This window comes from Aquarana catesbeiana, linkage group LG02 (assembly GCF_042186555.1).
Source record: "Aquarana catesbeiana isolate 2022-GZ linkage group LG02, ASM4218655v1, whole genome shotgun sequence".
In the NCBI taxonomy this organism is placed as follows: Eukaryota; Metazoa; Chordata; class Amphibia; order Anura; family Ranidae; genus Aquarana; species Aquarana catesbeiana.
Genome location: NC_133325.1, coordinates 359,997,562 through 360,020,794, shown reverse-complemented (window position 1 = coordinate 360,020,794; position 23,233 = coordinate 359,997,562). Strand labels below are relative to the sequence as shown.

Below are 23,233 nucleotides of genomic sequence, written 5' to 3'. Positions count from 1 at the left end.
GTATAGCAGACAAGGACAAAAACAATATAATACCTTACAATAAGGCTGGATTCACGCTTTTGCAATCCTTTGCGGTGCTTAACAGATGCAGTATGGTTGGCCAGCCAAAGCACAATGGATCAAAAAGCATAAATTACTCTTTTTTAGCAATGGTATGTGCATAGTGCACTGTGGTGCCCTATTCTCTACTGAACAATTCAACCGAGTGCCATTCACAATGAATGGCACTGCAAAACACCACACACATAGCAGGTATGTTGCATTGTGTTGCACTACCACACTGGTTGCTGCAATGCATATGAATGAATGGGCCTTTAACGAAAACTTGCTACAAGAAAAACGTGTGCATGTAAAGGCAGGCGTCCCAACACTTTTGACAATATAATGTATGTAGGTGGCCACTGCTGAAGTCTTCCGTGGAAAATGTTAGTTCTCTACTTACTTTTCAAATTATGTGTCTTCAATACCTTAAAGGAGAAATAGGGCCAAAGCAATGGATCACAGGAGTGCACTTTGTTCTGTACTCCTGTGACCCATTTTCAAAAGACAGCGGGCTAAAGCCTGCTGTCGGCTGACGTCACTGAGCCGGGCCTGACTTTAAAGTCTGGATCCACCCAGATTCCTCAACTGCAGCTGGCTCAGCCACTCAGCAAGCTGCTGGGAGACTGAGCCAGTTGCTCCCACCCCCTTCACAGCCCAGCGCTCCAGTGAGCACTGGAGGGGCAGAGCAGAGAGCTGCTGACTGACAGCCACCAGCTCTCTGCTCATTGAAGACTGAGAACTGAGGGATCAGCAGCCTTTGATTGCTCAATTCTCACCTAGGTGAGTATGTGTGTTTATTCTCAAACTTCTCTTTTAAAGCCTAAGTTTAGCTTAAAAAAAAAAAAAAAATCAGCATAAGGGACATAACCTACAGTGAGTATGATGTACCCCTTGTGTTAATTCTTCTCCTTTCAATAAACCCCAACTGTCCGTACCTCAAACGGGCTCTAATCTTCTAAAATGGCAGGGGTTGATACAACTAAAGGGCCGGCAGAAGCTCTCATCAAGAGGGCTTGATTATGTCTGCCATTTCCTGCCATTCATAGAAGCCATACTACTGCTTCTAAGAAAGACACAGGATCAGTGAATGGGCAGATGATGGCTATCTCCACAGCGCTCTCCATTCTTAGATATTGTGTCATTTGCATTGATGCAAGCAGCTTCCTGCTTTTGTTTTTGGTATTGCATTATTACAACATGCTTATATTGGGTCAAAAATTTAAGTCAGACACAGCCAAGCAAGTGGCATTTTGAGAAGTGGCAGCCCACATATTTATCTCATAACAGGTGATCTTCAATATTGCTAACCCATAACAAAACACCAAAATTTAGAAACAAGAAAAACGGTAATTTGCTCTGATTACTTACTGTTTGCACTGAAGCAGCTGGTTAAAGACATACTCATTTCTAGAAAGAATAGCAGTGTGAAGCGGAGTCCTAAAAATAAGGAAAATAAGATTTCAGATTGACTGCTATAGGTGGGTGTTGACAGGACGCTAGACATGCTGCATAGTCAGCAAGCAAAATAATCAAGATTTCTAAACAAGTCGACCGATGCTTACCTTCCTTTACCGTCTTGCATGTTTGGATTAGCTCCTGCATGTAAAAGTGCCTCGGCTATTTGTGCTACATCAGACATTACTTCCAGACTGTGATCCTTCACTGTGCAAGCAGCTACCAGATGTAGAGGAGTCTCGTGTTCACCAATAGTGGCAGCATTTACAAGAGCACCATTCTTGATGAGGAAAGTGGCAGCAAATTTATCGTCTGTAAAAAGTAAGGGTTACTAAAAACAATGTCACAGACCATCATCTAGAGAACTGTGCCTGATTCTGTTACTTACCCCTTTGGATGGCTTTGTGCAAAAGACTCCATCCTTTCTTATCTACCATGTCAACATCTGCTCTGTTATTAACTAGCGTAGTGGCGATGCTCTCCAGCTTTCGAGAAAGTGCAAGATCCAGAGCAAGATCTCCATTTTGGTCCAACTCATTTAGCTTTCCAGGCAACTGTAATAACAGTTGAAAATTGAGTGAGTTACAAGAAACAGGAGCAGTCAATGAAAACTCCTAAGCATTAGAAGAGTCTTTATAATGTTATACCATCTTGTAATGTAGCCTGGGCCCTGCCGTGTCCATATTGCTGCTTAAAAAATGAACATCCCACACAATTATAAAGCACAGTGGTTTGCTTTACCAATGTGCATTGAGATCTGCTGGCTTTGGGAGCCCAGAGCTAGAAGAGCACAAAAAAAATGAATGGAGAGTTAAATAAAAAAAAAGGTAGGGAGAAGCACAAGGTCATATAAGTCACATGAACAGGTCTCCTCCAATCACAGAGCTCTCTCTACTGGGTAAAACTAAGAGAATGCTGTGGTGCATTGCAGGCTGCACACCGCTATCTGCATTTTATGAATGGGCCACAGTGCGCACAACCCTGTGGAGTATAATGGAAAACAGACAGTGAAATCCACTCGGTTATAAATGAGCTCCTAAATGCTTTCTCCAGAATCCAGCTGACTACACAATATGGGGCATACTTAATTACGGGTAAGTGATGTGACTAAAGCCGGCCATAGAGGGTTTGAATCTTGGCCGGTTCAGAAGGAGCTGGCTGAAATTTATACCATGTATGAGCAGGCTGAATGTACCCAAGTTGATCGATCGATCAACTTGGGCACAACCAGCCTGTTTGATTTTACATGAGATTATTGCAAGCGGCTGTCATAGGGGGATGTTGGGGGACCCGAGCAGTTTTCTTTCTTGAAACCCATAGTTGCAGGAAAGAAAATCGCTCTGTCTATGGCCGGCTAAAAACTGCAGGGAAGGGAATACAGGGAAGTAGATACTTTAAATATGGCCTATATCTACTTTGGGCCCAGTGGACCCTGTCTAACTCCAGCAGCCCTATAGGAATCTCTGGTGCATGTTCTTGGCATAAAGCAGTTACTGTTAGCGGGAGATCTTCTATAGATTCTGGCAGGTTCCTGACTGTTATGTTAGGTCTACAAGCACATTTTCAATCTTCTAGCTTGTAATGGAGCATTTCAATTTCCTGCTTAAAGTGGTTGTTTACCCACTTTGACTACTCCATATAATCCTCTGTGTCCTAATGACAGGTGCTCCTGTCTCTGTGTTTAATTAAAAAAAAAATGCCTGCTTTACCGTATTTCAGAGCGATTCCCGGCAATCATGTGACCGACCAGCTTTCTCTCCTGCCCGGCTGACAGATGCAGAGATTCCCCTGCCAACGCCAGTCAGGACGAGAGGAGGAGAGAGAGAGAGCGCCGGCAGGTCACAGGATTGTGGGGAGCCACTCTGAAATACACTAAAAAAAGGCATTTTTTTTCATAAATCACTGAGACAGGAGCACCTGTCATTAGGACACAAAGAGGATTATAGAGAACAATAAAAGTCATTTGAGCAGCAGGAGGGGGCACTGACACAGGAGCAGACAAGCAGGGAGGGGGGAGAGAGGACAGAGAAGGGTTGCGGATGATGGAGGCAGGTAAACTGTCCACGGTGTAAGGGCTCAGCAGCCATGATAAACAGTGGTCAGTTTACAGAGGGGAGGGCATAGCCAGGCAGGATCAGCCAGGTATTTCAGGTAACACAGTGGGCCAAATTACACAGCACAAGCACTGTGCTGTATAGCATGCTTTATAAAAGGGACAGGATTTTTTTCTTTTTTGGGGGAGTTAACAAACACTTTAACTGGTTGCCGACCAGCCGCTGCAGTTTTACTGCAGCAGAATGGCAAGTCTGAGCAAAACAATGTTACCTTATGTCGCTTCGCCTTTTGGCCACTAGGGGCGTGCGCGCCCGCAGCTTGTGCCTGGAGCCGATGCGAGTGCCTGGCGGGCGCAATGACCATACTATGTATGAACACCGATCTCTCTCTCCTCCTAGACAGTCCCATCCCCCCTACAGTTAGAACACACCTAGGTAACACAGTTAACCCCTTGATCGCCCCCTAGTGTTAACCCCTTCCCTGCCAGTGACATTTATACAGTAATCAGTTAATTTTTTGTATAGCACTGATCGCTGTATAATTGTCAATGGTCCCAAAAATGTGTCAAAAGTGTCCACCGCAATATCGCAGTCCTGATAAAAAAAAAAAATAAATAAATAAATAAATAAATAAATAAAAATGCCATAAATCTATCCCCCATTTTGTAGATGCTATAACTTTTGTGCAAACCAATCAATATACGCTTATTGCATTTTTTTTTTTACCAAAAATATGTAGAAGAATAGATATTGGCCTAAACTGCGGAAAAAATTAGTTTTATTAGAAAAAAAAAAACGTGGGATATTTATTACAGCAAAAAGTAAAAGCTATTGTGTTTTTTTTTCAAAATTGTCGCTCTTATTTTATTTATAGCGCAAACAATAAAAACTGCAGGGGGTGATCAAATACCATCAAAAGAAAGCTCTATTTGTGGTAAAAAAAAAAAAAGACGTCAATTTTGTTTGGGTACAGCGTCGCGTGAGCGCGCAATTGTCAGTTAAAGCGACGCAGTGCCGTATCACAAAAAATGGCCTGGTCATTGAGCAGCCAAATCTTCTGGGGCTGAAGTGGTTAAGTGTATCGGGCACCCCCCTGTCAGAACATAATAGCACGGAAGGAGAGATCCTCCCAAACTCTTCAGTTTTTTTTTTCATTCAGCCCGCAGGGTTGAAAAAAAACAAAAAAACAAAAAAACAAATAGTGTGTACTAGACTCAAAATTTTGGAGACAAACTTTGTAGCTTGCTTTGACAGAGCATACAAGGCTTTTTGTACTATGGTCTGAAATTATTTCAAGCAGGGAGGATGGGCCATTGTGTTTCCGCTCTACAGATGGGAAACGCGTGAGCAGTTTGTTCAAGAACTGGTCCAGGTCAACTGCATTGCTGATTTCCCTGGGACAAGGCCTTCCTTCCTGCCAAATTTGCCAGTGTAGCATTTCGTGCTTTGTCTAGTCAAGCCTATAGCCCTCAGGGAATCAAAGCTATAGGCAAAAGATGGCTACCATTACCTAGTCCTAGACCCTCACATGCATAACACGAATTACATTATTTTTTTACTAAATTTTCCACCCTATGTTCAACTTGCTTTGATTTATCTATTCTAGCTTTGGAATCTGAGTTTTTTTCTTTAACCACTTCAATACTGGGCACTTTCAACCCCTTCCTGCCCAGGCCAATGTTCAGCTTTCAGCGCTGTCACACTTCGAACGACAATTGCGCAGTCACGCAACACTGTATCCCTAAGAACATTTTTATATATTTTTTCACACAAATAGAGCATTCTTTTGGTGGTACTGTATTTAATCACCGCTGGGTTTTTTTATTTTTTGTTAAACGAAAAATGCTCGAAATGTAAAGAAAAAAAATTTGTTTCGGTTATAAAATTTTGCAAATAAGTAATTTTTCTCCTTCGCTGATGTGCGCTGATGAGGCTGCACTGATGGGCACTAATACGTGCCAATGATAGGTGGCACTGATAATCAGTGCCCTGATTATCGGTGTACATATCCTCTTGTCACACCTGCCAGTTACTGGCTCTGCTTTCCTCAAGCTGTGACAGCATGTTAGGAAAGTACTGCCGATAATTGGCAAGTCTGTTTACATTGTGATCAGCTGTGATTGAACACAGCTGATCACATGGTAAAAATGCCGCAATGTGATCAGCCACGTCCAAAGGACACAGTGATCACAGGGCACGCTGGGGACGTGGTTCTGGGAGGATGTCCATGGACGCGCTCCGGGAACAAACAGAGCCACGCTGTAGTCGTCTTTCGGTAATGAAGTGGTTAAAGAGAAATTATTTATCCAAGCGCCTGATGGGGTTACCTGAGACAATATGTTAAAATTCATGTTAAACTTTACATTTTAATTTTAAAATTAATTTAGATATGAACAAATGAGATTATTTATATAGCTCTGATCAACCAGGCGGCGGCTCTCCTCTCCCTTCCCCTACACAGGTAGGCTGCAATGGGGACACAGGCTGCATTGGGGATACATAGCTGCAATGGGGACACAGGCTGCATTGGGGATACATAGCTGCAATGGGGACACAGGCTGCATTGGGGATACATAGCTGCATTGGTGGACACGGGCAGGCTGCATTGGTGGACACGGATAGGGTTGGTGTTAATATTTATAACTCAATTCTGCATAAAACATTTAAGTTTTATTTCATGAGAGCGTAAGGGCATGTTTAGGGGTGGGATTGGCCTGGCTAGTAGCTCAGGACTTGAAATTTTGAGCTATATATTACACATACATACATACATACACACACACATTTATACTGTATATTTTAATGCACAAACACACGGTGAATATAAAAAGTTAACACACCCCTGTTAAAATGTCAGGTTTCTGTGATGTAAAAAAATGAGGCAAAGATAAATCATTTCAGAACTTTTTCCACCTTTATTGTGAGCTATAAACTGTACAACTCAGTCGAAAAACAAACTGAAAAAAAAAAAATAAAATAATGTAATTTCCTAAGTCTGCACACCCATTTATAACTGGGGATGTAGCCATGTTCAGAATTAAACAATCACATTCAAACTCATGTTAAATAGGAGTCAGTACACACCTGCCATCATTTACAGTGCCTCTAACCCCAAATAAAGTTCAGCTGTTCTAGTAGGTCTTTCCTGACATTTTCTTAGTCACATCCTACAGCAAAAGCCATGGTCTGCAGAGAGCTTCCAAAGCATCAGAGGGATCTCATTGTTAAAAGGTATCAGTCAGGAGAAGGGTACAAAAACATTTCCAAGGCATCAGATATACCATGGAACACAGTGAAGACAGTCATCAAGTGGAGAAAATATGGCACAACAGTGACATTACCAAGAACTGGATGTGCCTCCAAAATTCATGAAAAGACAAGAAGAAAACTGGTCGGGGAGGCTGCCAAGAGGCCTACAGCAACATTAAAGGAGCTGCAGGGAGAGAGAGAATATATATACATACACACACAAACATTTATATTGAGTGGGTCTCCTTTTGCCACCACAAAAGTCCTGATCTGTCGAGGCATGGAAGCCACTAGACTTCTGAAGGAATGCCATGGTATCTGGCACTAAGCCGTCAGTGGCAGATCCTTTAAGTCCTGTAAGTTGCAAGGTGGAGCCTTCATGGATTGGACTTGTTTTTCCAGCACATCCTATAGATGCTCCATTAAACTGAAATCTGGAGGAATCTGGAGGCCAAGTCAAAACCTCAAACATTTTGTTGTGTCTTTCAAACCATTCCTAAACTATTTTTGCAGTCTGACAGGGTGCATCAGCCTACTTAAATGGGCCACTGCCTTTAGGGAATACAGTTGGTGTACTTGGTCAGCAACAATGTTTAAGTAGGTGGTATGTGTCAAATAACATCCACGTGAATGGCAGGACCCAAGGTTTCCCAGGAGAACATTGCCCAAAGCACCACACCGTCTCTGCTGGCATCCTGGTGCCATCTATTCCCCAGGTAAGCAATACGCACACACCCAGCATATGTGATTCTTCAAACCAGGCCACCTTCTTACATTACTCCTATGGTCCAGTTCTGATGCTCACATGCCCATTGTAGGTGCTCTTGTAGGTGTAGCATGGACACCCTGACTGGTCCGCAGCTACACAGTCCCATACAAAACAAACTGCTCTACCCATTTTTTTCTGCTTTCAATACACCAACTTCAGGAACATGTCTACTTGCTGCCGAATACATCCTACCGACTTTCAGATGCCACTGCAACCGGGTAATCAATGTTTTTCACTTTACTGTATATGTAAACCATAACTAGGAGTTTTCTTTTGGTCTTTTTTTTTTGAGTAGTTCAGCAAAATCAAATGGGCAAAAGCTGACATCAATTAGTTAATGCTGTTTTGTCCTATATATTGCTTTTTATTTAACTCGGTCATACACATTAAATTTCAGATTATGCAAAAAGCTGAATGATTCAATTGAGTAATTCATCCCCATTCTCCTGCTCTCTGATTTACTGGAACTCTGTATACACACATACTTTAAACAAAAAAATAAAAATAAAAATTATTACAGATTCCCTTTAAACATGGACTGGACAAAAGTTAAAGCTGACTTTTAGACATATATAAACCCACATAAATGCAGCTCTATAATCCTTTAAGAATGCTTAAATGTACTTTTAACGCAAAGATGCATTACAGTGCAAGGGGCATGCTGATTGGAGGAGCAGGCAGAGTGACAGACAGAATAGCTCATAACTGTGCTCTTTTCTATTAATTGTTCAGCCACAGAGTGGGTGGGAAGGAGACCTGTAAGTGAAAGTGAAACTGCAGCAAAAGAAAATGAGGTCTCCTCCCTTGCCAGCCGGGACTGTGCTTTGTGGCAAAGCTGTTTAGATCTCAGGACTGGATGGAAAGAAATGCCAACCCTTATGGCATGTTAAACAGTTCACATAATTGTTTTTAATCTCTGTGTATAGCCGTTTGTCTGGTTTCAGCTTTAAATTTGAGCTTCCTACTTTCTCTTTCATGTTTGTGTTATAACATAGATGGTGCGTAAAGTCTCTGCACAACAACCCTGCAGTTTGAGGACTAAGCATTTCTAGACACAAGCTATGGTTTCTGCTGTAAGTTTCAATGTCAATATTTCCTCATACCTCGGAATCCATCTCTATAAGATACAGAAAAACCACGTCTTCTCTTTCCAGCTTAATTGCTTTGTGTAAAGGGAATTGTGTCTTTGACTTAATCATTTTGTACAACAGCTGAGCACTCATTGAGCTGAAATCCTCTTTTCTTAGGTCATCCTAAACCATCAGATCAAAAAAAAAAATAAAAAAAAAAAATCAGCAATTAGACATTTCCAAGATTCTCAAGATGATTACTGGTGAACCAGCTGGAAAACGACAAACGATGACACAAACTCCTGTTGATTTGTCAGTCTTCAAACTAAATAAATTCTAAAATCCTTCATAACTGCATCATCTACGCCTTTTTTTCACTCTAGATAGGCATTACATACACTTAAAGTGATTGTAAAGTCTCATTTTTTTCAATTAAAATAAAAAAACATATTATACCTACCTGCTCTGTGCAGTTGGTTTTGCACAGGGCAGCCCCTATCCTCCTCTTCTCGGGTCCCTCTTTGGTGCTCCTGGCCCCTCCCTCCTGTTAAGTGTCCTCACAGCAAGCAGATTGCTATGGGGGCACCCGGCCTGAGCTGCAGCTTTGTGTATACATTCAGACACAGAGCCGTGCTTCGGTCCTGCCCCCTCTCGCTCCTGATTGGCTGAGCTTGATTGACAGCAGTGGGAGCCAATGGCGCCAATGCTGTGTCTCAGGCAATCAGATGGGAGAGTCTCTGGATAGAGAGGGGGCTTAAGTATTGGGGGGGCTGCTGCACACAGAAGGGTTTTTATCTTAATGCATAGAATGCATTAAGATAAAAACCTTCCGCCTTGATCACTTTAAGCCAGCCATAGATGGTTCGAATGATCATCTGGTTCAGCAGGGACCGGCTAAGATTAGAACCATCTATGGGCAGGCTGATTGTACCAAAGTCGATCCATCGATCGACTTAGTTACAACCAGCATGTCGGATTTTTACAAGTGATTATTGCCAGCGATCTCAGAAGGCTCCAGTTAATTCAAAGGGAGACGCACCAAAAATGCACCCAGCTTCTGTGGAGGAGTCGGTTCGGCCACCCCTTCTCCTTCCCTCACATTCTCAAAGCTGTTCTACCCAGTCTTTCCGGCTCCTCCCTCCTCCAGTGGTGGCATTGCTCCTGCACAAGAGGAGCTGGAGCATGCCAACCACCAAGGAGGTGCTGGGGGGAGGTATAAATTTAGTTGTCAATGGTTGTTAAGGATGCTGGCGGGTGCTGGCTTCTTTACGATCAGTGAATATCAGAGTCGGCACACGCTGGCGTCTTTAAGAACCAGTGAATAGCTGGTTGTTAGGGGCCAAAACCCAATGGCATCCTTAGCAACCAGCTATTCACCTAAGATGTGTTGCGCTAAATTTTAATGCAACGGATTTAAAACATGTTATTTGTTTTTTAAAACACATAGCATAATTTACAGGAACTGCAGGGGGAAAGCACCCTAATTGTTCCTATGAGCCATACCACTGCTTGCATCATGGCTGAGGGCTCTTAAGAGGCGTAGAAGGCAGGGTACACTGATGTTTTTCGGGAAGCTATGTACAATCTCCATTACATAGAGAAGCACATTGATGACATCACTAGGTCCAAAATATAAAATGGAAAAATGTTAATTAATTGGGGTACAAAATATTAGCAGGATAAAAAACGCATGCAATGCTTGATAACCACAGGCAAAAACAATTCATAATTTCAGAACTAGTAAGCTAAAATGAGGACCCCTTTCGGTTGGCAAGGCCACTTATCACAGTAAAGCACCAACAGGGTGGTGGAGAGTGGAGAGCGCCAGGACCAACTTTCATCCATTACTTTATAGAATACATTTTTTTTCTTACCCAGTGACTTGCAATGATCTCAGCACAATAGTTTAAAAGAGTGGTTGCATTGAGTTCTTCTGCTGTCTGATAGAAACGGATACAATTCCTCACATTCACCAATGACATCACACCCTTTTCACACCTGACATAGAATAAAATAATCTTAAAAAGAGGCACCAATTGGTTAAAATATAAGTGTAGTTAGTTTCCTTACTTAAAAGAGAACTTCAGTGTAAAAATCACCATGAAATATATCATATTATATGCACTTTGCTATGCCCACTGTGGCTAATCATTAAATTATGCAAAATCTAATCTCAAGCAACGTTTCAACATGGCGATCTTGGGGCCTGTCATGTCCATGGGCCTCTATGGGCTAATGCAGCATACTTTAGACATCAGTCTGAGACACCTCAGCACAGTTCACCTGCATTTGACCTGCTTCAGCTGCTTTTGTATTTCCATAGACTTGTATAGGAAGACAAGCTTTAAAGTGAACCAATGCCCATCGACCCAGGCCTTTAATGCATGGCTGTCATAAAACCTTACCTCTCTCGAAGGAGCTGCAAGTGAAACCGATTTGCAAGCTTCATCAACTCTGTTAAGAAGACATCGTCCTCCCTCAAGTCCAGCTCATCCGTATAGATCCAGCGGAGCATAGCCATGGTTACCTCAGGATTACAATCTGGGGGTAGAGAGGCCAAGCTTTCCTGACAAATATCTGTACAACACTGTAAACAATGGGTGCACACATCACAACCTTAAAGCGGACCTTCAGTCATTTTTTCATCTTTCCATCTATTAAATCTTCTGCCCTGGTTGTTTTAACTTTTGGATAGTAAAACATTTTTTTTTCTGCCAGTAAATACCTTATACAGCCCGCTTCCTGTTTCTTGTCTGGTAAAAAGCCTAGGCTTATGACATCATACACAGATATCTCCCTCACACTCAGAGTTTGCCAGGAGGGGAGGGGGAATGAGTCATAGGAGGGCCAATGAGAGCTGTAGGGCTGCAGAGCTGGAGGTGTGCCTCTGTGTGTCTGTGTAAATCCAGGAAGTGAACAGGCAGCAGCTTCAGCTGCCCACAGTTAAAATAGATGCAGCCACACTCAGTGGAGGGAGATTTCTGCAGCATATTCGGCAAGTACAGATTCAGAGTATATATAAAATAATATGCAAAGTGGTTGGAGGGAAACTTCAGAATGGCAAAGGTGTTTTTATTACAAATTATGTGAGCAGACTGCAGTTCCTCTTTAACCACTGCTGCAAGAGGTGCAGTGTCACTGATCCTTACCATAGCTGTTCAGAAAGGCAAAGCAATGGTAAAAAATACTCCAAAATTTCCTATCTCTTCCTAGAATCATGGGTAAGATTTTATACTTTATTAATAATGAACAGTTCTTTACAATGTACGCTATGTTTATGTGTGTGTGTGCGCATACATTAAACTTGATCATTTTTGTTTGGTCACTGTCCAAAGCTGCTGTCAAAAAGATGTCATAATTATTAGTTTTGTATCTTTTTTTTGAGCTTCATTCTGGGGCAGATGAGTAAGTGGCGGTTCACACAGGGGCAACCCAACTTACAGCGCGACTTTGCAAGGCAATTTGGAGGCGACTTCAATGTGACTGAACAACTTACAACCCGACTTCAAGTCACCTCCAGGACAGGCGACTATGCCTGTGGCTAATCAGAGCTAATCAGCTCTTGTGACATAATTGTTGTTCCTGTTCTCTTCCTGGGTAAATTCTTTACTTTCTCCTATAAAGTCGCTTCACTTTAGATGAGGATCCGACTTGGAGGCGACTTCCATTGAAATCTATGGGTACAAGTTGCCTAGAAAGCGCCTTAAAGTAGTACAGGAAACTTTTCTGAAGTCGGAGCGACTGCAGTAGTGTACATTAAGACGGCTCTCATAACCTATAATGGAATTTCTTATGTCCAGCGACTTGGGGTGACTTGAGGTCTGACAAGTCGGATCCCAAGTCGCTGTAGCGTGAACCGGCACTTAGGCTATAATTTCAATCAAATAAACCCAAATCCCGGTATTTTAGATTTGGCCAGAGAAAAGAAGGGTCTAGCAAGTTTTAGGCCAAATATTTACAAAGCTTTCAGCAAGAAGCAGCACTGTTGGAAGTCTTGGCTATACAGCTCCAGTATGAGAATGCCAAAGACGAAGAATGCCTTTACTTTTGAGGGATTTCCTTTCACTTCCTGATCTGGTTATGGAACAGGAAAGTGAAGGAAAATCTATCCAATGGAACCACAGATGGCAAAAAAAACTGACATAGGTTAGAACCCCTCACTTCTTGTCCTGTCACAGATCTACCACCAGGAAAGGGGTAGCCTTTGCATTATGAGTATTGAAAAAGTTTCTTCACAGGTGACTGATGACAGAGGAAGGAAGATGAGACCATAACCTAGATTTTATTTATAGAAGTTTTTGCAAATTGCATTGGAGTGATATTGTTTGACCATTTTGCACATAAAGAATGTTTAGGTTGGGGAGAGAGAATATATAAAGTTGTAAAGCCTAAACGTTTTTTACCTTAATGCATTTCTTGCATTAATGTAAAAAATATTTAGGTGTCAGCATCCCCCTTCACCCCCCCCCTTTTACTTACCTGAGCCCTCATTCAATCCAGCACCGTGCACCTCTGCAGCGCTTTTCTCCCCTCACTTCCGGGTCCTGCTGGCTTTGCTGGGGCACTGGGAGCCATTGGCAGGTAAAAAAAAATGTGCATTTATTTATTTTTTAATATGAGCCTGCAAAGCATTGCACCTGAGATCACCAGATTGCGGGTGCCATGCAGGACTCCTGCAGATTGTCAGTGTAAGCGGTTTGAAACTAGCCTGAAACTTCTTTGGTGTCAGGAGTATTGTTATCTGTGGTTAGAGTGTTGATGACCATCCCTGGACATCTTCTCTTTGGAACTGTTTTGGCGACAGACAGCCTTGGAATTCTCGTTTGGGACCATCCTTCAACCTTGTGTCCACTGGAGTCTGCGGCTTGCAGGATACCGTCCAGTCTCGGCATCACCTCACTATTGGAGATTCAGTGTCTCACAGCCTTTTCGACACACTGTCGTATGGTACGTGCGTCCAACTGATCTGGTAAGGGTACCCACCTTTTCAATTGAATGCCTTTTCTTGCCCTTTGGTACTTCTTCTTCGATTGAAGATTGAGGAGAAAGTTCCCCAATTATTGGATACCTCACATGTGGACTTTTGTCATTTTGAAGAAATATTTTACTGTCATATAGTCACCTCACATGTGGACTTTTGGCATTTTTCACTGCTATTGCTCCATAAATTTTTGAACTTTATTTTGCCTGTCACATATTTATTTTTCACATTTTCATGTATTTACTTTGCCCATGCACTTGAGGTGTTTTGGATTCACACATACAATATATATATATATATATATATATATATATATATATATATATATATATATATATATATATATATATATATATATATATATATATATATATACACACACACACACACACTTATTTTTTATATTTTCCCATATCTCGTATGGGCAAGTCAGATGCACACTGACAGGAAGAATAAATGAACAACCTAGAGCACGCAACCGCTTTCGGTACTTGTAGCTTTCAGAACACTGTCAATTCATTTTTTTTTCAATGTGCCTGTACACACAGTCATGTACACATACGATGCATATAGATCAGGAAAAAAAAAAGAAAAACAGAAATCTGCATGGAGATCCGTGCAACTATCCAAATACCCTTTTTACTTGCCTGAAGCCACAATCACATGACGATCCTACTCTTTTCTTCTGTAGACTTCAAGGGGTCCTTCTTTGGGCGTCCACATCACTGCCCGGCTGATAAGGACACCCCCCCCCCCCCCCCCCCCCCCCGTGGTCAAGTCCTCTCTCTCATATGCTCCAGAGGTAAGAGAACTCACAGAGGTGGTGAAGGGACCATTGCCCAAAAAGATAACAATCAAGTGAAAATGTCCGGTTTCCAGGGCAGGAAATTAGCTTGGCTAAACTGTGAATTTGATCTATTATATTACAGGATAGCTTGGGAAGAGTGTTTGGAATCAAATAAACTTATTGTTTTACATTAGTAGCCATTTTACAATTGTGAAAAGCTGACTGCAGTTTCCATCAATGACGATGTTCAGCTAGAAAATAATGGTGTATAGTAACATAGGTCCACCTAGTTAATTGATATGTATGTAATATCTTTAGCCAATAGGCACCAAACAAAACAAGAGTTCTGTAGGAATGAGATCATCATCTTGAACAGGCATATGCAATTAGCGGACCTCCAGCTGTTGCAGAACTAAAATTCCCACGAGGCATAGAAAGACTCTGACAGCCACAATCATGACACCCAGAGGCAGAGGCATGATGGAACTTGTAGTTTTGCAACAGCTGGTGGTCCGCTAATTGCATATCCCTGATCTAGAGGTTTCGTTTTTAGTGTAATTCCTCTTTTTTTTTTTTTTTTTGTGTTGTAACAAGGAGTATGCAAAAGGAATAGAAACACTGCTAGATCTTAGAGGCCACATCTGGGTAACACCACACAGAAGGAATTTCAAACCTCCACAAGAGGCCATGCAGAAGAACACACTGTATTATTACCTGACAAATCCAGCTCCTTAGTTGTGGCCAAATTGGCCAGACTCCAATCCTCACTCCTAGCAGCCAGCACAAATTTGTGAGCGTAGATGTGCTGTTCTCTGACTTTTATCTTTAGGTCACTGTGCAGAAAGAAAAGCAAACAAAATCAGAGCTTTATAAAACTTTACTAACTAAAGTCACATCACCATTTTACATTTCTGCAACAGCTTCTGAATTTGTTTTACTGCCAGGTTTGCAAATACATAAATAACACGATCAAAAAGGAAGAGTCCCCCCTAACGACAGCACACTACCGATTGCAATTAACTGAATTTGTCTATTTCTCAATATCCTGCATGAAAACCTTAGGGTTCTTTAAAGACAAGCATTCCAACAGATTCACCCGTCAGTTTTTAAGGCAGATCTGAATATTAGTGTATGGGCAGGTGGAGGCGTGTGTCTGTTTACATCTGACTACCTCTTAGTCAGTCTAGATATGTTTTTTGGACCTAAACATGACAGATCAGCAGCAAAAGAAATGCATGTCTGTTGGCATCTGCCTGCCCATAGACCTAACAGGTCCATTACATAATGTAAAGCAAAAAGTAAAAACTTGAACCGAGGACACAGATTTCACAAAAGTGATGTCCGTTTTGCAAAGATTCAGCAGGTTATCTGCTCATAGGCTGATTGGAACAGACTCCCCTCGTCTGAATGGACCCAAAATACGTGTTATCATTAGTGCATGATGTCCAATTGGATTTTCAACAAACTGAAGGGATTGTGGCAAACAATTGCTATTTTTTAACAAAAAATAAATAAATAATATGTGCATGGTCATCATGAACAATTTTATTAAATTTCCCTGTCTCTACCTTACCTCATAATTACCACTTAAAAAAAAAACATGATATACAATATATCTATTAGAGTTTATTGTGACAAGCTTTCACTTTACACACGATTCCTTGGCAAAAATCAAGGACAATGAAGAAACAAAGAAATTAAATCTGTTACTTTCCACAAGTGTCAATGTATGTGGTCATCCTTAACAATTGTATTCAATACTCATTTTCCCACCTTACCTTATAATTACCACAGAAAAAAAAAAAAAAAAAAATTATATATATATATTAAAGTGTTCAAGCTTTCATTTGGTATATGATTGCAAGGCAAAATACAATTAGATACACTAACAAACTGAAGCCAAACTCCAGCTCACGCTGCAAATACACAAGCAGTTACAGCAACAAAGTCAGGATAAAAGCTTTACATAAATAAAAGCTGATCATTGTAAGCACCCCTGGCAGTGGTAAATGGTTTGTGTCTCATCCTTGTAAACTGATACATCTGCAGAAGATCTTGTTCTGTTGAAAAATTTCTGGCCGGATCACCAGAGGAAAATGAAAGAAAGCAAGTCTTTAAAAAAAAAAAAAAAAAAAACAAAAACGAATAAAGCAATCACATCTAAGAATTGGTTAAGCCTGATAATAATACAGGTTTGCTTTTGGGTTTAATAGCACTTTAACCACTTCGGCCCCGGAAGGATTTACCCTCTTAATGACAAGGCCATTTATTGTGATACGGCACTGCGTTACTTTAACAATTGAGCGGGTGTGCAATGCTGTACCCAAACAAAATTGATGTCCTTTTATTTCCACAAATAGAGCTTTCTTTTGGTGGTATTTGATCACCTCTGCAGTTTATTTTTTGCGCTATAAACAAAAAAAGAGCGACAATTTTGAAAAAAAGAACAAGAATATTTTTTACTTTCTGCTATACTACATATCCCCCTAAATGTGAAAAAAACACAAATTTCTTCATCAATTTAGGCCAATGTGTATTCTTCTACATATTTTTGTTAAAAAAATCCCAATAAGAGTATATTGATTGTTTCGCGCAAAAGTTATAGTGTCTACAAACTATGGGAAAGATTTATGGACTTTGAATTTTTTAATTTTTTTTTTTTTTACTTGTAATGGCAGTGATCAGCGAACTTTAGCGGGACTGCAACATTGCGGTGGACAAATCTGACCCCAAGTGACACTGTTTGGGGACCACTGACACCAATACAGTGATCAGTGCTAAAAAAAAAAAAAAAAAAAATTTAAAAATTAAAAAATGCACCAATTACAGTATAAATAACACTGGCAAGGAAGGGGTTAACATCAGGGCCGATCAAAGGGTTAAATGTATTCCCTGTCCATGCTGTCAGAACGGGGATCTGCCTTGTTTACATAGGCAAATTCCCGTTCTGCCTCTCTGAAGCAATTGTGGGTGGCCATCAAGTCCGCCTAGCACGCGCATCGGCTCCTCCTCCGTGCAGCGGGTGTGCGCTCACATTATTTATTGCATGAAACGACGTACAGGTACATTATTTCGCGCAACAGAGCCACTCTGCCACAGTACATATGCGGTGGGCGGTCTTTAAGTGGTTAAAGTGGTTGTAAACCTCAGTCATGAAATCTAAACAATGCACATACCTGTAGTGTTTACGTGTCTCTCCCCAAACCTCTAATTGTGGTTTCTCTCTGTTGCTTCCTTCGTCTGTTGTCAGCATATGCCTCCTTTGACATGTTTTCCTAACACATGAGATAAATTTAGATGGAAGAGGGAGCTCAGCACACAGCTTGTCTATTCAGAACACAGCTCTGTATCTTTTCTTTGTTCTGGTACCGTGTGTGGAGGGGGTGTGTCCCTGTCCCTTTCCCCCAATCAGCTCACACCCCGTCCATGAGCTCTAACTGCTCTCCACCCCCGCCCACCACCACCTCTCTGCTCCTGACAGATGCAGGAGGATTTTGTCTGAATTCAGAAATTTGAAGGGATGTAGAGAAGAGAAGACAGCAGATATACATGTAAAACTTTTGTAGGAGGATTTGTTTCATCTCTGTGTATCATCTGCAGCTATAACTCCACTGGGTATATGAGAGGGTTTACATCCACTTTAACTGAGCAAGCTGAAGATAGAAGCAATATGGTTGCCATCTGCTCCAGATCCTCTCTGCTTCAGTTTTGACATGGCATTTTGGTGCCATTTACAATGAATAGAAAATCACATGGGTCAATGTGCATTTTACTGTGCGTTATCAAAATACAATGGGTATAAAACCAGCCTTACACAGGACTGCAAACCTTCATAACGTAGGTTATCCTCAAACCTACAGAGAATTACTACACTCTTGATTCCCATTGTGAAAACAAGGGTGGCCGTTTGGAAAAGAATATTATTGTGTAAATAATTTCATCAAGTTTTACAAGATTTTATTCAGCCAAAGTGGGATCCCATGTTTATGAACATTTTTTATCACAAAGTAATTTTTTTTAATGCTGCACCTTTTTGTTCTAGGCCCCTTACACACGGGAACGCCTAGTGCTGTGCATGGCTCCCAGCGTGTCGCATGCCCGAGAGGCACAAATGCAGTGTCCACCCTGTTGGCTGCTGTCAATGTCTACAGCAGGCTGCAACTGGATGCTTAACTGAGTGGTACTCGCGTCCTATGCGTCCAGGAACAAATGGCCGTAATGCAGAAGACCTGCTTATTGGTGATTCATCGCATAGGGCCCTAAACGCAAGTACCACTCTGTACAGCATTCAGTCCCATCCTGCCATAGATTTTCGCAGGCTGTAGGCAGCAAAGCTGGATGCTGTACTGAATGGTACCTACATTTATGGCTCTATGCATTCAAGGGCAAATGCTCAAGGAACACAGAAGACCTGTGTTCTGGGAACCACTTGGTACATTGTGCAACCCTGTCCAGCCGCAGCCTGCCAGGGCTAGATGCTGCACCTGTGCCTCCCCAGTGCACTAAATCGCTGGGTGGCCATGGCACAGCAGCTAGACGCCTCTGTGTGCAAGGGGCCTTAGGGAATAGTAAGCAATTTAAAACAAAAAAAAAAAAAAAAAGAAAAGAAAAAACACAAATCCAAAAACGCACTGTTTATTAAACAACAAACATGGCACAAGCAGCCCCTGATCTTTTACACCAAGTGCAACGAACGCAGTAGATTGTGTGTCTGTACAAATGCAGTACAAGAGAAGACAAGTCTGATGAAATGTATGACAGCTGCTTACTGAAAGGCAGGAAATCTGACCACTTCTAAATCACCAGCGGTCAAAAATGCCTTTCCTGTGTCATCATGGAATAGCGGGTTTCTGGTCATGTTTTTCGATGCAATCATGTTTCTCAGGAAGAACAGGAACATGTCAGAGATGCTAGTGATTATACTGACAAACTGCAAAACATATTTGTCTTCCACATATTCGGTTCTATAGCATGATAATTCTATAGGGATTAAAGCTACAGGTAAACAAATCACAAAAAAATTGTGTGCAAGTAAATATATAGTTTAAAAAAAATCTGGATTACAGTTGTGCATACCCTGGTAGAAATCATGAAATTCTGACATTTATATTGAAAATATTACTGATCATACCAAAAAAAAACCTGTCTTTTATTTAAAGTGTTTCTAAACCCACAACAGTAAAATCAGTCTGCATGCTTGTTAGCGTTAGCTGTAGAATGTGTTTTGCAGTGCTTTTTAGCAAAACTATACTCCCACAAAAGCTTATGGCTCAAAAACGCTCATAAATGCCAAAAAGTTACGTTTTGGTTTATTTTAGCATTTTTCTTTTTTATGAGAGTCAGAGCGGTTTTTACAGCTGAAAAACTCTTAACCACTTGCCCATCGGGCACTTAAACCCCCTTCCTAACCAGTCCAATTTTGCAAAATTAGTCATTTTTCTTTATAAATTTTGGCCAAAATTTCTACTGCTACATATCTTTGGTAAAAATAACCCAAATCGGTGTATATTATTTGGTCTTTGTGAAAGTTATAGCCTACAAGCTAAGGTGCCAATCTGTGAAAATTGATCACACCGGATGTACTGACGGCCTCTCACATTTCTTGAGACCCTAACAAGCCAGGACTGTACAAATCCCCCCAAAATAACCCCAAGTAGACATTCTAAGGTATTTAGTAAGAGGCATGGTGAGTTTTGTAATTTTTTTCCCAGAATTTTTTGCAAAATTAAGATTTTTATTTTTTTCACAGAATTGTCATCTTAACAGGTTATTTCTCTCACATGGAATATGCATACTTACAACTACACCCCAAAACACATTCTGCAACTCCTCCAGAGTATGGCGATACCATGTGTGAGACTTTAACACAGCCTGGCAACATACAGAGGCCCAACATGCAGGGAGCACCTTCACATTTTTGAAGGCCCTGGAGCACCAGGACAATGGAAACACCCAAGAAATGACCCTATTTTGGAAAGAAAACATCTCAATGTATATTCTTTGTGGCTTTGAGGCAATGAGTCTTTTGAACATGTCATTTTTTGCCACAAATTTTTGGAAAATGTGGAAAGAAAATGAAAACGCATTTTTCTACACATTTTTACGGCACTGGCGGGCGCTAATGAGGACCCACTGATAGGGTGGCACTGATGAGCACTTACTGATGGGCACTGTAGAGCCCAGATGTAGCACAAATATGGCACTGATGCAGCACAAATGTGGCACTGTAGGGCACTGATGGGGCACAGAAGTGGCACAGATGTGTACTGATGAGGCACTGTAGAGAACCTGGGCACTGATGTGGCTCTGCTGTGGCACAGATGAGCACTGATGGGGTGTGTTGATTTGGTGTGTATTGCTAGAGAGTTTTTTTTACTTCTTGGGAGGGTGCATGTGATCAGCACAGTACCAATCAGCACTGTCCAGAGGGTCATGGGTCCTGCAACCTCATAGGACAGTCAGAGGAGAATGAAAACTCCTCTTACAAACTTTAACCAGACACTGATAGAAGTCATAGGACTGCTCTAACTGCTGATGATAAATGGTATTTAGCCATTTATATATACTAAAATAATTGCATTTCCATGTTTTTTGTACTGTGGGAGACCAGATATCTTGAATGCAGGGTCCTGGGTTCAGCAACACTTTAAGGATAGTGACCATATGAAGCCATTTATTATCACATAGTTGTCTGGCTCCTTTTTAAATCAGAATGATAACAGAAATCACCTAAAAGGGCCCTGATCAAAAGTCTACATACCCTAGAATGTTTGGCCTCTGTACAAACACACAAGGCGACACACACAGGCTAAAATGGCAATTAAAAAGGTTAAACTTCCCACATCTGTGGCTTTTTAACCGCTTCAGCCCCGGAAGATTTTACCCTTTTCCTGACCAGAGGACTTTTTGCGATTCGGCACTGTGTCGCTTTAACTGACAATTGCGCCGTCGAACCCAAACAAAATTGATGTCCTTTTTTTCCCACAAATAGAGCTTTTTTTTGTTGGTATTTGATCATCTCTGCGGTTTTTATTTTTTGTGCTATAAACAAAAAAAGAGCGACAATTTTGAAAAAAACAAAAAACGCATTATTTTTTACTATAATAAATGTCCCCCAAAAATATATAAAAAAAAACGTTTTTTTCCCCTCAGTTTAGGCCGATATGTATTCTTCTACATATTTTTGTTAAATAAAAAAAAAAAACGCAATAAGCGCATATTGATTTTTTTGCGCAAAAGTTATAGCGTCTACAAAATAGGGGTTAGTTTTATAGCATTTTTATTATTTTTTTTTCTTTTTACTAGTAATGGCTGTCTATCTGCGATTTTTATCGTGACTGCGACATTATGGCGGAAACATTGGACAATTCTGACACATTTTTGGGACCATTGGCATTAATACAGCGATTAGTGCTATAAAAATGCGTTGATTATTGTAAAAATGTCACTGGCAGTGAAGGGGTTAACACTAGGGGGTGATCAAGGGGTTGCGTTCCCTAATGTGTGTTCTAACTGAAGGTGGGAGGGGACTGACTAGGGGAGATGACAGATCGCTGTTCATACTTTGTATGAACAGACAATCTGTCACTTCTCCCCTCAGAGAACCGGGATCTCTGTGTTAACACACAGAGATCCCGGTTCTTGCCATGTTATGAGCGATCGTGGGAGCCCGGCTGTCGTCGAAACCGCCGGGCACTCGCATCGGCTCCGGGGGCGAGCAGCAGGCCGCCTTTGGAACCGATGTAACATAACGGCAATTCACCGGCCTGTGCCATTCTGCTGCAGTACAACTGCGGCGGCTGGGCGGCAAACGGTTAAATTCCAATTAGTGCCTGCATATAAATAGTCAATGATTTTGTTAGCTGTCATGTAGAGGCACTGAGCAGGCTAGATGCTGAGCTAGGGGGACTAGAAAAGAACTATCAAAAGTCCTGCATTACAAGGTAATGGAACTTTATAAAGATGGAAAAAGATATCCAAAGCCTTGAATATGCCGGTCAGTACTGCTAATTCACTTATTAAGAAGTGGAAAGTTCAGGGATCTTTTGATACCAAGCCAATGTCAGGCTGATCAAGAAAGACTGCAGCCACAACTGACACAAAAAACCAAAACACAAACACACAGGTAACCTCGGGAGAAATACAGGCTGCTCTGGAAAAATAGGGTGTGGCTATTTTTAAAGGAGCACAATACGATGATACATGCTTGAGTTGCCAGAAAGTAGCCTCTACTGTGCCAATGCCACAAGAAAGCCTGGTTACAATATGCCCAACCGGCTTTTTTGTAACATAGGCACAGTAAAGGCTCAGCGCCCTCGCAGTCCATTCACAACTACAAGCTGTCAGCCGCAGTGGACGACTATAGCAAACAGTGAATGAGTGATGCAGCCATGTGATGTGGGCAGACAACCGCATGGCATCGCTGTTTTTAAATTGTGACAGCGGTTGCAGGGAGAAGATCCCCCGCTTGTTGCCATACCGAGGGAGGGATGGGGGGGGGGGGGAGGCAACAGGACAGTATAGATGGAACATGTAAAATTTTCCAAAAGGTGAACTTAGCCTTTAAGGAGTTAAATGCTGCTATGTGCATGGAGCGGTCATCAGATACATTGATCCAAAAAAGATCAATAAAAAAAAAAAAAAAAAAAAGAAGTACTCCCTTGCTGAATTCTGTGTAGACATTGCCTGTGCTTCACATTCTGAGTAAGAAATGACTGTCCATAATAACGTATTGGGTGGCTCCTTGATTACAGGTGGTGGTAGGCATGGACTTGCTCCAATGCACATAGCCTAAGGAGTGTTTAGTCTTCATATCAGACCCACTCA

The 23,233-nt window shown here is 41.4% G+C and overlaps 1 protein-coding gene across 1 annotated transcript in view; it reads right to left on the bottom strand.

The window, feature by feature from the left end:
* ANKFY1 (ankyrin repeat and FYVE domain containing 1) overlaps nucleotides 1–23,233 on the bottom strand; it is an 80,899-nt gene that overhangs the window by 45,224 nt on the left and 12,442 nt on the right. Inside the window, exons 3-9 of the mRNA XM_073615047.1 lie at nucleotides 15,122–15,240; nucleotides 11,045–11,180; nucleotides 10,514–10,637; nucleotides 8,673–8,822; nucleotides 1,886–2,051; nucleotides 1,605–1,809; nucleotides 1,411–1,479 (exon numbers count right to left, since the gene is read on the bottom strand). Coding sequence (XP_073471148.1) covers nucleotides 1,411–1,479; nucleotides 1,605–1,809; nucleotides 1,886–2,051; nucleotides 8,673–8,822; nucleotides 10,514–10,637; nucleotides 11,045–11,180; nucleotides 15,122–15,240 — 969 coding nt within the window. The remainder of the gene's footprint in view (nucleotides 1–1,410; nucleotides 1,480–1,604; nucleotides 1,810–1,885; nucleotides 2,052–8,672; nucleotides 8,823–10,513; nucleotides 10,638–11,044; nucleotides 11,181–15,121; nucleotides 15,241–23,233) is intronic.